Consider the following 18,247-nt stretch of genomic DNA (forward strand, 5'->3'; position numbering starts at 1 on the left):
GCCTTAGTGCATAACACATACCAGAAATCCCCACGAACACCACAATCTTTATAGTCATCATCGTATGGTGCTGATGTGTGCAAGAGCTCACGTCATCAAAATGAAAACCTTTATTATTAAATTCGCTATTAGCTGTTACTGAAAACGAAAAACAATATCGTTTTATTATTTCCCTCATTTCAGTTGTCACATTTGCCATTTTTTCAGATCTTATGTGTATTTAATGTTTTCGAAGATTGTTGTTATTTAATTTGAATAATCAAATAACTCTTATCGACAAATGTATATAAATGTATACATGCATACATACATTATACATATAAAAGTGGGCTTTCTTAAAATTTAATACATCAAAATTAGTTTGGTGGAGAGAAAACAGAAAGCCTTATAATAAAAAGTTTATAAAAAAACTGACTTTTTGTATCCAATATAATCAATTACAAAAAATAATAATACAATTATTTTATAAACTATTTATAGTATATAATTACGGAATAGACATTTTAAATTTTAATATTGATCTAGTTACTTTTTTCTTTTTTTCTTTCTCAATAACGAGCAATTATTATTATTTCAATGGAACTCTAGAATTCTCAAATATTTATTTATATATAAGTTTGAATAAACTGCCGTTCTCACTAATCAAAATATAATTTGTTCCATACATATTTTTTTTAATTCTACTCGGCAGCACATGTTTTCTCAAAACACAACCAACTTTTATTATAAAAACGTAACCATTGTAAAAAATCACCTTCATGTTATGAAATATAGTTGAATATTGTAAAATGTAGTATAGAAAATATATTTTTACTAAACTCGTTAAAAATCTGTAAAATATAAAACAGTGTATAATAGCAGATTTTTGTTGTACCGAACTGTTGATGTGCTGAATTTGTAACTTATTGGTAGTTTAGAAGGTAGTTTAGAAGATTTAACTTGCAACAGTATTGACGGTATGATAATTTAAAATAATTATTTTCCTAATCATGTGTGTGTGTGTGTATGTGTGAATGTAGATCATAATGACACCATGATAAAAAATAACATAGTAAATAAATATAAGAATGATAATAGCGGTCATTGTCTCCTCGGTCGCGGCGGAAAAAAAAGATAAACTCTATCCCTGGAATATTTCGGGGACCCCTTAGCGGTGGCGTTGAGGTATCCGTGTGTGTGTGTACATTGGTCTTGTGCAGATGATGAGCTTGAACGCGGACGTAATGCCCCAGTACAGGCAAGAGGCGCCGAAGACGCCGCCGCACATACTGTTGCACTACTGTGCATTCAAGGCGATCTGGGACTGGGTGATCCTGTGCCTGACGTTCTACACGGCCATCATGGTGCCGTACAACGTGGCGTTCAAGAACAAGACCAGCGAGGATGTGTCGCTGCTGGTGGTCGACTCCATCGTCGACGTCATATTCTTCATCGACATTGTGCTCAACTTTCACACCACGTTCGTTGGTCCTGGTGGCGAGGTGGTGTCCGATCCCAAGGTCATCAGGATGAACTATCTCCGATCGTGGTTCGTTATCGATCTGCTATCCTGTCTGCCGTACGACGTGTTCAACGCATTCGATCACGACGAAGAGGTAAGTTCGTAAAAGTTGATATTATTATTTTGCGGGAGGACGCTTTATAATTTATAATAAGTAATGTGTGACAATACCACTCCTAATCTTTCTGTGTATTCAGTATAATGTTTCGGAAACTTTAAGTTGATGAATAAATAGTCATGTTTGTTTGTCACAGTATGCTTAAAATAATTTAATAGTTTCGTCGAGTTAGCTGAAAAAATAAATAAATAAAACAGTTAAATTAAAATGTATTTTAATCAACATAGTAAATTTTACTAATTTCCTTAACAATATTAGGTTTTAGTACGAATTTTTTTTTTCAGTAAACTATATTTATTCACGTTTCTACGATATTTAATATTATTAAATCATTAGATTTATGCTCAAACATATTCATTTTTAAAGAAGGATTTGCATCATTGGATACACACTAGTGTGAAGTTTGATGATTATTGCCATTTATTTTACGCGTTTATTAAGTACCTACTTTAATTATAAATAGTGAGAGAGTAAATTAATCTGTTTAATACTTAATACTTAATAACAGCAAGACCGTGTATAACATTTTTTTTTTCGGGAGGGGTCCAAAATATGTACAGTGAAACCGCTAAATACTGGACACTCTTGGTCGCCATAATTTTGACCACTATCCGAAGGTGTCCGCTAAGGGAGGTTTCACTTTATATTGTAATTTTATTGATTTAGATTTTGACTTTTGATATTTAGTTAAAAATAAGACAGAAAAAGATATAATCTTCTTTTATTAAAATTCACATCATATTTTCATGATATACTATAATATAAAATTAAAAACAGTCAATGATTAATTGGAGCTTAAGTCATTTTTGACTGAAAATATTTATTTTGGTATTAAAAATAAATAATTATTTTAAACATTGGTAAAATATTGAAGACATTTCGGGGGGGGGCACTCAGAATCCCCCCCAGATACGGCCTTTAATAACAGACTTTACTGTAGGAGAATAACGCAAATATGAGAAGTTGATTATTAGAAATTACGGTGCCTTGAAACGTATGGTTGACCATATATTTTATAATTCAGTTGTTATAGGGTAGTCGCAATTATCTAACTGTATTCGGATGGTCTATGAAATCTATAATATGACCAAATCATGTCAAATATGATCTCTCTTTTTGTTGAACGAATTAGTTATACGTAACGGAAACCAGAGGTATGTAGATGATGATGGGTATCATGAGTTATTGTATAGGACTATGAAGAAAGGGCTTAGTGGTTTATAAAGAATAATATATTTGTACCTGGCATTTATATTTGCCGTTAGACCATTCGATGGACGAGACTTTTTTTTTGATACTAAGTGAAATGAATTTATTAACTATACAAAGGTGTTTTTTTCCTTCAACTTTCTAAGAAATTGTTAAAAAAAAAATCTTAAAATTATTTTCCCAAGTGGAAATCGAACCTTTTACTTTACCCTTTACCTTTATTCTCAATTTTAATGAACCGTTATTAAACGGGCTCACAATTCCACTTACTTTACTTCATTTTCCGGGTTGACAGCGTTTTGAACAACAGTTTATTTAGTCATCTTTCATGTTACATGAAAGCCAAACAAGTTGTTTAAGTGTAAAGTTGGTAAATATAAAGTTTTATTGTATTTTTATAAGTTAAGTTATTCATTTCCCAACTAAGCATACACGTGATGTGGACAGGACAAATATTGTAATTTTCGAGGGCAGCAAATATTAAATATTTAATTTAGCCCATTGATCGGCGTGTTCATTTTAAGGATTGCACAATATTTTCCCATGATATATAATGCGAATATAATACGAATATAATCAAGTTATGTTGAAATGTCTCAGTAATCATACGCGCCACGCATTTGATTTTCGTGGAAAAATAATTGTACATAACAATATTAAACTCCATTGGAGATAAATATTTTTATTTCGATTAAATTATACCTTACTCTATTGTAAAATTTGATAGTGACGTTGGAACGTACTATTACTTCTGATGACAGGCCACAGGCCTCGATCTTATGATTATATTAAATTACCATATCACTGTTACTTTGATGCAAATCGTTTTTAAAAATAATTATAAAATTATAATTGGTAACAATGATAATTAGTATTTATCCGCCAATAGTGCATCAAATCTGAATATTGTTTTATGTTTTTCACAGTCCGTAACTCATGCCGTGATCGAGAGATTATAAAAACACGACAGTCGCATAAACATACGACGGACAGAGTAATAAATAAAAATCAAATAAATGCGAGTCATATTTAAGAGGTGGTAGTTGTGCATTTGCGTGTGTGTGTCTGTGCACGCCCGTTTGCGGATGTATGTGCGTGTAATAAGACTTTATGAAAGATTATGGAGCGCCATCAATCATGTGCCGAGTTCATAATGAATGAGTATTATTTTACATCCAATGCGGAACAGTATTATATTATATTGTTTATTATTATTGTTATTACTATTTTACTTATCACAATATTATGTTATTCATTGTCTTTACGAAGACCATTCTTCAGGAAATATAGAACATGTATATATAAATAAACTTAACGTATACACTACTCGTGTATTTGGATAGGAAAATACGTCGGGCAAACGACATTTTTGGATATATGAGACATTTTTGTACGCGATGCTTTTAAAATGGTATTATTGTTTTAACGAGGGTATTTTCGTTTTCTCATTGTTGCTTACTTTGTATGTTCGTTACATTATCTATAAAAAAATAATTAAATTAATGACTGAAGTAACTCTTCACAAACACTGTGAAGGGTCTGATTTGAGCATTTATTTTATTTTTACTTTTGTTATTGATCAAACCGATGATAATCGATTTTAAGACTACTACTACTGTATTGCTGTACGATTATATTATAATAAATTAATGTACATGCATCATCATATCTGTGATCATTTGGTTATGAGTTTATTCGTATATTTATCATTATATGTATGAAATTAAAAGTTAATATCGGTTCTCTTATTTATGAGAGTATATTCATTGTATGGATTTCGTATCTTACGTTTTTTTCTCATTCTGTATCAAAAAACTTATCTGCTTCTAAAGTACGGTTTGTACTTAATTTTTTTTCTTTAAATATTTTTATTCTTATTAACAATCGAGTTGAAAGTTAGGATAGAAAATGAACGGTTCATATCGTATTCATAAGAAATGTTCACCGGAGACTGTGCTTATGATGCGCACTACTCCGAAATTGAAGTTATCGCAACTTTTTTTTTTTTTTTTGGTCATGCTTTAAACAACTGTCTTTACCGTTGCTCGATTTTCGATAAGCTTGATTACCTCCACGCCATGTGATCTAGCGATTCTGTCGATTTTTATAACGTGATCATCATCTAATCTGCAGCAGGTCGGGGTTATCCTACAGACCAGGACTCAACAACGCCTGAGTCATGGTTTCAGAAAGAGGTCGTATCAATAGACTTAAGAAGAGCCTGAATCTTTTTTTTTATCTTCTTTATCTCTTTTAGCTACTAGAAAACGATATATTATACCGTATAATTTATACGAATTTTTGAAATCAAATTGTTCTATTCCCTCCTTAATCATGTATTAGATCTATTTCTGCGCATCTCCTACAATAGGCCTGAAATTTAATTTTACGAGTTTGATCATTCAATATAGTTTATGTGATATTGGCATAATATGAAGTTAATGATATATTTATTTACATATTAAATTATGGTATCGAAAAATAAAAAAAATAATAAATGTTTGGATCTTTTGACGAATAGTCTTACGGTGATATTATGTTTGCTTGTTAAGGACCTTATAAATTAAGGTTTTATATCAAGTAAGTTTCAAGTGACCAATCTGTAACGCAACATCTACACATGGCTATTGCAAGCAACTGAGCAATTCAATAAGATAAAAAATACTTGTAATGATCTTATGTATATTACAAATATTTTGTATTATTACAACCGTAGATTCGATGAAACTGTTGGGAAGTATAAGAAAACCAACAAAACCATCACATAACTATGACCCTCATTCTCTCCGTTCAGTGATTTATAACAACTTGTAATTATTATCACGGAATATCAATTATCTAACTGTATGCAAGTATTAAAATATAATATACATAGTGGAGCAGATATACTAACTCAAAAAATAACTTGTAATACAGGCCACAATTATACATCTACTACGATATAAATGCATACATCTATAAAATATTACGCTGTTTTTCATTTACAATGAAAACGTTGGTCGCCTATTTTACAATTTTTGCTGACCAGGTCTTTCTGCACCGTGTTATATATAATCTACTTAGAGATTAATTCACAGATGCCACCGCTGCCACTGCCGACTAGGTTAGTCCGATATTAGGACAGGGATAATGAGGGTAAAGAAGATTCATAGGGAAATGCTTAACATACTATAGTACTCATAATTCACGTACGTGCATACGTGTACACATGTGTTGCGTGTGTGTATTATTTCGCATATGGTATAGTGGTGGTATAGGTGTGAAACATATATTGATGATACACTCGACAGGAAATTAGCGTATTCATATGCCATAGCAGTGTATGCATAGTAAATATATAGAATAATAATATGTAAACCACTCGAGTAATTTCTTTAAGTGTATCTTGTCAGGAGTGCAACGCAGAGATCGTGTAAAACACCCACAGCACACAATGTATATATTTGTCATTTTATCTATAAGAACCGGGTAGTGGGTCTATAACGACCAAAAGACAAGTGTGTATTATTCATGGGTTGACCATGAATTATATAATATGTACACGATCCGATAACTAAAATCAATTATTTAAATTGCACTGTGTGTGTACATAGCGACTGAATAAATTTCACACCTCATCGACGACTACACAGTATGAATATTTAGTTGTTTTCCAACTTTGTGTGTATGCATTCGTGTGCACATTTTTTAAATACTTTCCGAACAAGTAAAAGTTCTTCGAAACTTTTGCATTACACAGCTATGATAAGTTCCCTCTAGTAGAATTTTTTGTAACTATATATGCAATATTATATAAGTATACATCCAAGGTTTCTTCGTTTCTTAATTTCTACTAGGTTTGAAAGAATATTTTTATTTTAAATTATAATTTTTCCCTCCTATCATTTTGAGATATTTCTTAATGTTACCAATACACAGAATGTATAAAACCCGCCACAAAAGTTGTTTTCCAGCAAAATTTATTTAGAGTATTGCGGTAGCTTTCAAAAGTTGCCAATTTCTCAAGCGAGGGTTAAAAACTTTTTACTATCACGTTGCTAAGCCGCTTTCCGCGAAAAGTAGTAGTAATATAATAACATAATAACAGCGATAAATCTCCATAATAATAGTGTAAATTTTATCAATAATAATGAACTAAATTGATTGAATTTATTATATTATTTTCATATTTAAATATTTTAAAGTTTTTATTGATTATTCTTCTGTATTTTCTCTCTAAAAAAAAAAAAATTCCTGGGAAAAACTACGAACATCTTTTTTTGAATAAGATTTTATAATAATTTTAAAGTTTGTAATATTACGACGTGTTACATTATACGCATTAGCAAAAGTTTTTTTTTTTTTTTTTTATTTGTATTCAAAATAGAAGCTTAATCAAATTGCAAAGTAGGTCCGAATTTTTAAAATTGAACTTTATGTTTATACATCTGTAAGCACTATCTCGATTCGTACACACGCACAATCACCCTCATAATGTTTATTGGTCTGACACATGCATGCCATTTTAAATAATCGAGTTTAGAAGTATAATATAACCATTACAGTTAGTATAGTTATGTAGCAAATAATAAAAAGTAAATAAAAATCTTGATTGAGAAAATATTTAATGGATAAATCGGTTTTAAAATATGTATTTATTTTTTGTTCTTAATTATATATATATATATAAAAAAAAATAAATATATTACCAAAAAAATTCATATTAGTTTACTTGGTCTATGATCAATGAAAGACAACACACCGTATTTGTTTGTCTGCAATATTGTCTCCAAAATCCTTTTTTTATTGTTCCCGTTGTAAAATTTATTTTATTAACGTTTCGCGTTTGTGCTGTTTGTCTGCAGATTCATTTAGAACCCACAGATATAGAATTCCGGGTAGGGTACGCCGCACAGTGAAAATAATTGGATCTGGTTTCCTTCATTATGCAATGTTCGTTTATGTACACCGCATAATGTCCTTATTATATAAAAAAAAAAAAAAAGTAATGAAATTCTGTAGCTTTCGGAGCTATAGACAAAATGGTACGCCTTTTTGAATCTCGTAGAATATCATGTCGGGGATACATTAAGTACTCCGAAAAATAAACAAATATCTACTAAGTAAAACAAGGAAGAAAAATAAAAAAATATTGTCTTGTAAAAATATTTGAGGATGCGTGAACACAATATAGTTCATATATTTCATCATGTATATAGTAAAATTTTTCTATCACGAATGATGAAAAAGTATAAAATTACTAAGTATAAATATAATGCATAGGTATATAATATATTCTAATAATAATAAATAATATTTAAACATTTTTTTTTTTTATCAAATTTCTTGATAGAAATTACTTTTAAGTTACGTAAATCCTTGATTATATACGATGCACGTTCACTTTTTCCACCACAATATCACTGTGACAGTGTTTGCATATACTTATACACAGTGCAATGTGTCTGCAGATTTTGAGCAAGGATATTATATTCAGATAAAATATAAAGGATTTTACGTATCGTGCACAACATTTTTTCTCTGGAGTATTATTATGACAGCACATAGCTAGCATATTATTATTAACGTGTATATATATACGGTGTCGTGTGAAATTATTTTTTACGATTTGACAAGATTTGAAAGAGTATAAATCCCGATCCTTAGGCTGCATACACACACACACACATACACATACGCGTAGTATATATTTACTTATACGCCATATTGGTATCTTGGCATAATTAAATTAATTTTTGCAGATGGATTTTCATTTGAGACGTGTGACAATATTTGAGTAAAAAAAATAAATATTTAAAAAAAATTGTACAATCTTGCGATAGAGTTAAAGTTTAGTAAAGATTCCGATTTTTTTTTTACTTGTTAAGTGTTTGTTTATAATATTGTAATGTTTTGGATTCTTCGTCGATTAAAAATGGTACGATAAGCTCAGGATGATTATAATTATTATTGTTACACCTGTATATTTCGATTGATCGGAAATAAAATCCGTGGGCTACTTATATTATTAAGCTCGCAGTAGATGTGCATGACACGATATGTTCGTATAAAATCATTGGTTAGGTATACGGACGCAATTCAGACGTTTTTTAAAATTTTTCGAATTGATTACACGTATCGCAGACGTCACTGTAGACATATCAAATCTACTGATATTGATTTTTCATTTATTATATATTTTCGTTACACTACAAGAGCAAAACAATATATAAGAGATAAGGTTATTTTCAAGATTTTACTACATTCGTATTTTGTACCCGTCGTATAAACTGTTCACAATAATTCGTATATTTTGTTTCGTACAACACAATGCAGGAAAAATATAATATATTATGTTCCATACACTCAGTACTGTTTTATTTTATTTAGGTTCATTTAGAGCATTTATTTTTCCTTGTACATAATACACTGTACCACAAACTGTCCATAACATGGTCTTTGCAAGTAATTTTTATTTTTTTTCTAATGTTTTCCATCGAATCGAGCACATTATACGCGTATTATGCACAATAGTCTTATCGAGTGTGTGTGGTACGTGGGACGTTTTGTCAAATAAAAAATATATAATTGATATTCTGATTTAGAGCTGTAGTGATACTTTGTAGAGACGGTTCTACAAAAAATACAGAACACGGTTATACATACACAGAATAAAGGATGTAGTCGGTATTCAGAGAACTATTTTAATCATTAGTTTGGCTTAACGTATTGGGACGTCTGGAAATGTTGACTTGTCAGAATAACATTTGAAACGCTACTTACAAATAGTATTTCGGACAAAAAAGTCGTTGATTACAATGGTTATGCGATTTGTAGAGATTTCCTGCTGTGTTGAACCGATTGAAGAAAAATATGTTTTTGTCTTCATAACGATCCCAAACTGAACATTGAACGAAAAATATGTGTTAATCGAAGCCCATAAGTGTTTGTGTGTACGCGTGTGTATGCATGTCGTAATATGTTAAGGAAATAAATTATACTATAAAATTTATTAAAAAAATATAGAAATTGAAAATGATAAAAAAAATTAATTTTCTATACTAAAAAATCGTAATTTGGAGATCCACCAAATGTACTTCGTATTATTATTGTTTGATATTTGGTTCGAGTAAAATGAAATATCTTGTACCAAACATTCCAATGAGCTTTGCCGTATCGTGGACGTATTTTACCGGGCAGTGCAATATTGTATAGAAATTGTTTAAATAAAACCTTGGGTTTCTGAGAATATCGCTACACGCTCATGGGTATATTAAGGATTTTATTTATTTATACATACCTGATTCAATTGAATTGCTCCACTGTAGCATAGCAATTTTATTTTGAACATTTTCTGCATCTGCTCTGAATTTTTTGAATAAAGTGACTGCAACATCGTCCGATATATTTCTACCGATTTTTTTCAAATATGTTTTTTAATAATATATATGCGAGTTCATATCGTCCGTTAACCAATATGTTCTTGCTCTAACCCACATATCTTTCAACCATCAAATAATATATAACAACATAAATAATTTAAATAAGATTATATATTATCAAAAGTATAAATGGATAATGCTATACACATATGTATACATAAAAATTGTTGAAATTTGACTTCAAGCAGTCTACCGTCATTGGAGACGTGGTTCAATTTAAATTCATGCTGAATCGATGAACTCCGATATAAAGTTATAATATGATTTCATACAAGTAGAATGAAAAAAAACGGCATATTCCGAATATTATATGATTTGGCCTTTTAGAATAGGTCAGAAGAAGTCAATAGCTGTATTCGGAGACATGAATTGGTTAGAAAATGTCATTATTATGGTAGAGCAGTAAGTAATAAAAAAAAAAAATATTTTATTTATGTCTTTAAATATATGTAAATATTACTAAAATGAACGTTATCAAAAAATAATTAATTATAAAATTATCATTAAATCTAAATAAATTTACTTTATTTTGAATCTTTTTTTTTGCTTTTTTTTGAGAGTTTTAAACAAAATGGTATATATATTTTCTCTGATTTGGATTACATAATATTTCGCAGAAAGAGCAAAACATTTGTAGAGAGAAAAGGATACAAAGAAATAGTGAGAACACTGAAGTAATGAGAAATATAATTTTGACTTTTTTTTTTTCTATTCTATTGACTACTGCGGAGATATTTTTCACATGAATATATTTCAAAAATATATATGACGATAAGAATATTATACTGTCTGAGAACGTGTAATGATCGACACGTGTCGCAAATTATTTTAAACTATGAAATTTAATCAGCTCATAATATTAACTCGAAGAATATAAAAATACCACTTCTTGTTTTCTTTTTATTTGCATAGGGCATCGGAAGTTTGTTCAGTGCCTTGAAAGTGGTCCGGTTACTACGATTAGGCAGGGTAGTCAGGAAGCTGGACAGGTACTTGGAATATGGTGCCGCAATGTTGATTCTACTATTATGTTTTTACATGTTAGTGGCTCATTGGCTGGCATGCATTTGGTATTCCATAGGTGAGTGAGATTAGTTAACATTTTATTTGTTTATTAATATTATTATTGTTACGTTTATGTAATTAGGACGGTCGGACGCCGAAAATGGATATCAATACTCGTGGCTGTGGAAACTGGCCAACATAACGCAGTATCCATACTCGTACGTATTGTCCGAACACACAAACGCTACCGAACTGGTACATGGACCTCCGAGAAAGACTATGTATGTTACCGCATTGTACTTCACCATGTCGTGTATGACGAGCGTGGGCTTTGGCAACGTAGCCTCGGAGACGGACAACGAGAAAATTTTTACAATATGTATGATGGTGATTGCGTGTAAGTGTATTCAACATAAAACATGAAAATCGAAACTTTGGTTAGTCGATCGGTTGAAATGTAAACAAGGCGAGATAAAAATACTTGAAACCGTTTAGAGTTTACACAATTGGGCATATTTACAAAAAAACAATACTATTATATAGATATTTTTGTATGAATAATTGACATAACCACACAAAATTGCGTTATAGATATGTTAAAACTTTTATTTCGTATGGTTATATTTTTATTACTATTATTATTATCATTATTGTTATAATTTAGTCATTATGTTTTTTCACAGCGCTGCTTTACGCAACTATCTTTGGTCATGTCACCACCATCATTCAGCAGATGACTTCGGCCACTGCCAAATACCACGACATGTTAAACAATGTCAGAGAGTTCATGAAGCTTCACGAAGTGCCAAAAGCGCTATCCGAGCGGGTTATGGACTATGTGGTGTCCACGTGGGCAATGACCAGGGGCTTGGACACGGATAAAGTACGGCTTACATGCATTATTACTTATGCACCCTTCCGGATAATGGATGAGGCTATTTTGTTTCTGATACTTGGTGGATTAAATATAATTAATAACCGACCCAAATTAAATTACCCTAACGATTATAATATTTATATATTTATTTATACCTTAATATGCCATGGATGGGAAACTTATGGTAACTAGAGAGCTAATTAATAAAACTTTAAAATCTGGCTGACCAGAATAAAGAAAGCAAAAAAAAAAAAAAAAAGTCATTACAATTGACAATTAGCGTTTATTTTATATAGATAACTTAATTTTACGACAAAATCAATACAATCAAATAAATGTATAATACCTATAGTTTTGTTAGCTATACCGATATGGATATAAATTATATTTAGATATTTAATAATTTAGCTGCAGTTCAATACTAGATAAGAATATAATACCTATATTTTATAATAAACGTTATAAAATGAAATACCGATAAACGCTAAAATATTATGAAGTTATTTGAAAATGATTAGGATCCATCCCGTACAATATGCCGACACACGGAAAGAGAGGACAAGGGCAACGAATATAAAATTAAATGTTAAAAATAATTAACACAAGTTCAAATAGTAATAGCAATAAAGATATTACGTATATGAACAATTATAATAAAGAAATTAAATAGTTTAGAGAAAAGTAACAAAAGAAGAATGGGTACCCATGCTGTACATACTATAAATATAAAATAATAATACAAACAGTAAATAATAAGATATAAAAACAAAATTAACACCAATAGAATAAAGTAATACTAAATAGTAGAAACACAAGCTATTATAATAAAAAAAATGAATAATACATCAAACATTATTATATAAATACCAGATTCAGTGGAGACCAAAAATAAGTATTATAAGTATTTACGTTGCACTAAAAAATAAAATATATCGCGCCCGTAGTAGAACGCACACGCGATATTGTTATAAGTTATAATAATAATCTAATTAATAGTTGTAATAAATATATATTGCGCCGGTAAAAGTATGCACACGCGAATATTTAACAGTTATAATAAATATATACCGCGCCGGTAACGAATGCACAAACGGATAATATTAACACGATTGTACGAATAAGTTTACTGCACCGGTAATACGCACACGCGAGTAATTAAAATAAGTATAAAAGGTGAATAAAAGTACGCTCACGAGCTCACATGTTTGCACACAAAAAAAAAAAAAAAAGAGAATCAAGAAAAGAAGTACGTATAACGCGCCGGTATACAAACGCACATGCCATTATTTTCCGCTGACAAAATAACCAAAAAAAATTAAGACGAAAACACGTTCATTACCTACCACACACCAACGAACCGATATCACGCTCACGCAATGATAACGTGGAGGGAAAAACAATCGGTGCAACGACACAGCCCGGCTCCCATGTTAAGATGTAGCGGCAACAGATAACGTATCATGGGGAAGATAAAAAAAATACGTAGACCGTCAGTTACCCATCCATTCAATATTGTTACATGCTTCATATATATATATATATATATATATATATGCTTTATAAGGTGAATGGAAATGGCTAGAACTAATTATTTCGTTAACGTTGTACGTATGAACATTTTCTGGTTAAAACAGGGTACTAATATTTAATTTATACTCTTATATCAAATTCGGATAGTTCATGTTTTCTTTTGAGGAGTCGCATAATAATATATTAATACTTTGAAAACTAAATCGATTACGCAAAATAAATCACAATGATAACACATACCTATGTATAATGATATTGTTTTGTGACTTTCTCGTGTTTGTATCTAAAAGCTATGTTTATTATATACCTTATATATATAGACTGCAGGTATATATTACATGTCGTTTTTAGAACAATTATTAAGTCGGTGATACTTAACTTTTTTTTTTTTTTTATCAACCATTAAATCCGTTGTTTTAAAGCGTAATAAAGTGCATGACTTCAACGGGGGTTCGTTGGGAGTATAAAACAACCGTATTGATGATCACCTATCTCGAACGTACATTCATTTTGACTGTAAACAATGAAGTTAGTACGGGTAATAATATTTATTGACGTGGAATAGAGCCCAAATGGCCTGGCGCCCGAAGAATTTGGCTACCAAGTCACGCTTCACTCGTCATCAGCATCTAAATTAAAATGTTTTTTACAAAATCTAACATAATTATCATCATCGTCATCGTCACAATTGTCATAGTTGCATTACGTCCTCGTATGACAATAATAATAATATGCCCCGTCGTGTGTCATATAGGTTCTGAATTACTGTCCGAAAGACATGAAGGCGGACATATGTGTTCATCTCAACCGAAAAGTGTTCAACGAGCACCCGGCGTTCCGTTTGGCCAGCGACGGGTGCTTACGTGCCCTGGCCATGCACTTTACGATGAGTCATTCGGCACCGGGTGATCTGCTCTTCCACACCGGGGAGTCCATTGACTCGTTGTGCTTCATAGTTACCGGCTCATTAGAAGTAATCCAAGACGACGAAGTGGTCGCAATTTTGGGTGAGCATTATAATGATAATAGTATAACGATGAATAATGGAATAGATAAATATATATATGTTGTGTATAGCTATCTAGGTCGTCGTCAGATTCGATATATTTTTTTATAAATTGTACGATTTGTTTGTCAATTGAAACCCTTCGATGCGCATAAGATTAGCAATAAACATAAGTTTTGTTTGAAATTCGTCGATTCATTTAAACTGAAAAAAAAAACAATAATGTAACAGTAAAAATGAACCGAAAAAATATACATATATATATACTCACAGTTACATATTCGTGAATTTTTTTTTTAATTTTTGAACAATCTCATATGGAAATAGGCATGCATAAGTTATTATTCAAGTTCAAATTTGGCATTTTTATTAATAATTTTGAATATATCAATAAATCATTTAGATAATTTTTCTCGTTTGACAAAATTATGTTTATTATATAAGTACAATTGTTTAATGTAATTTATCTTTCATACATTTTATAAACTATAAATGTATCTTTATATGTTACATGCATTTTGTTCTGAAGTATCTTTTCCTTTTGTTATTTTTTAGCATAAGATTATAGAACTACGTTTAATGAATTATTATTTTCAATAAAAACGTAATTATGGTTATAAATTGTTGTTTTTTATTTTACAGGAAAAGGTGACGTTTTCGGTGATTCGTTTTGGAAGGATACGGCACTTGGCCAGTCGGCGGCCAATGTGCGAGCTTTGACCTACTGCGATTTACACACGATCAAGAGAGATAGACTTCTAGAAGTGTTGGATTTCTACCAAGCGTTTGCCAATTCATTTTCACGAAATCTAATACTCACTTATAACCTCAGGCATAGGGTAGGTGTATTAGACGCGATATTTCGACTGCTCAAGAGATCGATTGATCTACAAGATTAGAACGACTGTCAAGTGAAATTAAATTTAATATTCTTTGAATATTTTTCATACTCATTGATTTTGACCAGCGTTCCGTGTATGAGTATAATGTTTTATATTTCTACATGCGTTCCAACTATTTCAGTCATCCGACTGAAATTTATTTTTCAATTAGTTGGTTCATGTTTTATCTCTACTCTCCCGATTTATCTTATCTTTGCATGAACCAAAATACCTGCCCCGAATATTTTCTAACAAAACCTACTGTATATTTATTTACTTATATATCAATAAATGATTATTAAAACTAACCTATTTAGGTACTATAGTTAAATATTTTATACAAAACCTAAAAAAGATAAATTTTTTCATCCAGCACAATACTATTTCGATCCTTAAAAATGAAATTATTTTAAAAATCATTTTTTATTGTACATATAGAATTTCAAAGAAACCACTATTCCAAATATCAAGTTTGGTAGGTTATGGCAAGGTTTAGCAAAGCTGTATCAGTCAATGAAGGGTATTTTGTTTATAATTTTATCTCTCCCTAAACGTCCAGATTATTATATGAAAATAATGCTGAATTTAATTTTTGTTATGACCCGACTATGTTCGATAGAAAAATAAAAATAAAAAAATACATTAACGATTGGAGGGGCGATGCAACAGTGTATTGATTATTAATTTGAATCGATAGCTCAGATAGTTGCGTATCATTTACGTTCGCTTGTTCAACATAGTGAGAGTTGAAAATATTTATACACCGATAGTAGTAGTACACTAGTGTAGTGGTAGAAGTAGCGGTAGCGTTGGTCGTTTAATTGAAAACTGTGTTTTTGTTGTGTCACAGCTTATATTTCGGAAGGTCGCCGATGTGCGACGGGAAAAAGAGCTGGCGGAAAAACGGAAGAACGAACCGCAACTGGACGAGCAGCGGGACCAATTGGTCCGGAAGATATTCACTAAGTTCCGGAAGGACCGGGCGCCCAGTCAGGTTTTGGGCATGCAACAGGCGGCCACGACGTCCACGGACGAGAACAAGACGGACGGTGGGACGCCGTCGGTGACGGACGCATCGGACGGCACCGGTCGTCCCAAGGTGTTGCCACTGGTGTTGAGGCAGCAGTCCGAGGACCAGCAGGCTTCGAGCTCGACGGGAACAAGACCGGCAGCGGTGGCGGCGGCGCCGAAAAAGATGTCGAAATGGGGCAAGGTGTTGGGCGGCGGCGGCGGCGGAGGAGGTGGAGGCGGGAGCGCGGACTCGGCGGATTCTACGGCCGGTTCTGTAGCGACGAGTCAGCAGAGCCAAGGCACGGCCAAGGCACGTGATTCCCCGGGACGGGCGACTGGCGGAAACGGCCACAAGGTGTTCCCGAAGTTGCAAAAGTTGCCGGCGACCGCGGAACCGTTCGCGGCCGGAGGCGGTGGTGGTCAGCGGCAACAGGAGACGATAGACGAGACGGATGAACAGCAACAGCAAGCCGGTCGACCATCCGGTGGACGGGACCCGGAAGAGGAACCACCGCCCTCGAAGCAGCAGCAGCAGACGGCGTCCCCGCAATCGAGACGCGCGGACGCGCCTTCGCCGCCACCACCACCGTGTCCGTCCATGCTGCTGCCGCCGCCGCTCGATCTGGACGTGTTGTCCAAGATCGAAGACCTGAAGGCCGACTTCAAGACGGACGTGTGGTCCATCAATCAGCGTCTGACCGCCATCGAGGACATGATGGTGAGGATCGTGGACAAGCTGGACGCGCTGTCGGTCGCGTCGTCCGCCCCGTCGCCACTGCTGCAGCCTCACCATCATCATCATCATCATCATCACCAGCAGCAGACCGTGACATCACCGCTGCCGCCGGATACGCCACCGGACGTGGGCCGTGGGTGCCGGACGAAGAGCACGGACGATCTAAGCTCACCGGTGACACCCAAACTGCCGCCAATGGTCCGACGGCGGCGCAGCAAGTCACGCACGCGGTCCTCGTCATCCGCCCTGCCACCAATGAGGCCGTACAGCCCTAGGGATACGTCGCCACCCCCGTTTCCCAGGTCGGAATCGCTCAAAAAATCGCGGCCAAACGATTTTCTCTAACGTAAAATATCGGGGAAACCGATAAGCTACAGACGTGTACTATTTACAATAGGCATATGTTGTATATGTGTTGTACACTCATCGATATAAATAATGTACAAGAGAAAAATAATTTTAATTAAGAATCATTGTCTAGTGTTTGAAACCCATGTACAACTTAAAATATTTTTATCGTATGTGTTTATATGTGTTTTTTTTCATACATAAAATGGGTAACTATAAAACGAATGAATATAATGAAATAATGTAGAGAATAAACCGTAAACTCTAATATGTGATCGGAAGATTGGAAAGATTTTTATGCACGTTCGTAATATTATGTATATCCGGCTTTGATAAAATATTTCCCGTTTCTCACTTTTTGCTAAGTTTTAAACGGTTCAGGATCCAACGTTGTTTACTCGACATTTTCCACGAAGAATCATTATTTTCAAAAGTGTAGACATTATTATATATAATATTATATTATTTTATATTGAAATACTAAAAACAAATTAAACTTTATACTTATGTAGATTTGATTACTTGGCATTGTGATTTATTTTCCGTAGAGTGGGATTGGGCGTTTTTGACTAAAGTCGTAGATTAATTCATATTTACGTGTACA

At 32.8% G+C, this 18,247-nt stretch overlaps 1 protein-coding gene across 10 annotated transcripts in view; it reads left to right on the plus strand.

Moving 5' to 3' along the window:
• The window catches only part of LOC112683800 (potassium voltage-gated channel protein eag), a 160,509-nt gene extending 142,693 nt beyond the window's left edge, over positions 1-17,816 (plus strand). For 9 of the 10 annotated variants that reach the window (XM_025554960.1, XM_025554965.1, XM_025554964.1 and 6 more), the window contains 7 exons: positions 1,200-1,595; positions 11,162-11,330; positions 11,397-11,651; positions 11,938-12,137; positions 14,416-14,668; positions 15,310-15,506; positions 16,399-17,816. In XM_025554960.1, the coding sequence (XP_025410745.1) occupies positions 1,200-1,595; positions 11,162-11,330; positions 11,397-11,651; positions 11,938-12,137; positions 14,416-14,668; positions 15,310-15,506; positions 16,399-17,640 (2,712 nt within the window). In that variant the 3' untranslated portion in view covers positions 17,641-17,816. The remainder of the gene's footprint in view (positions 1-1,199; positions 1,596-11,161; positions 11,331-11,396; positions 11,652-11,937; positions 12,138-14,415; positions 14,669-15,309; positions 15,507-16,398) is intronic. The other variant, XM_025554967.1, reaches the window with a different exon arrangement.
• The last annotated feature ends 431 nt before the right edge of the window (positions 17,817-18,247 follow it).

The sequence above is a fragment of the Sipha flava genome, unplaced genomic scaffold (assembly GCF_003268045.1).
Source record: "Sipha flava isolate LNK unplaced genomic scaffold, YSA_version1 236_pilon_pilon, whole genome shotgun sequence".
In the NCBI taxonomy this organism is placed as follows: domain Eukaryota; kingdom Metazoa; phylum Arthropoda; class Insecta; order Hemiptera; family Aphididae; genus Sipha; species Sipha flava.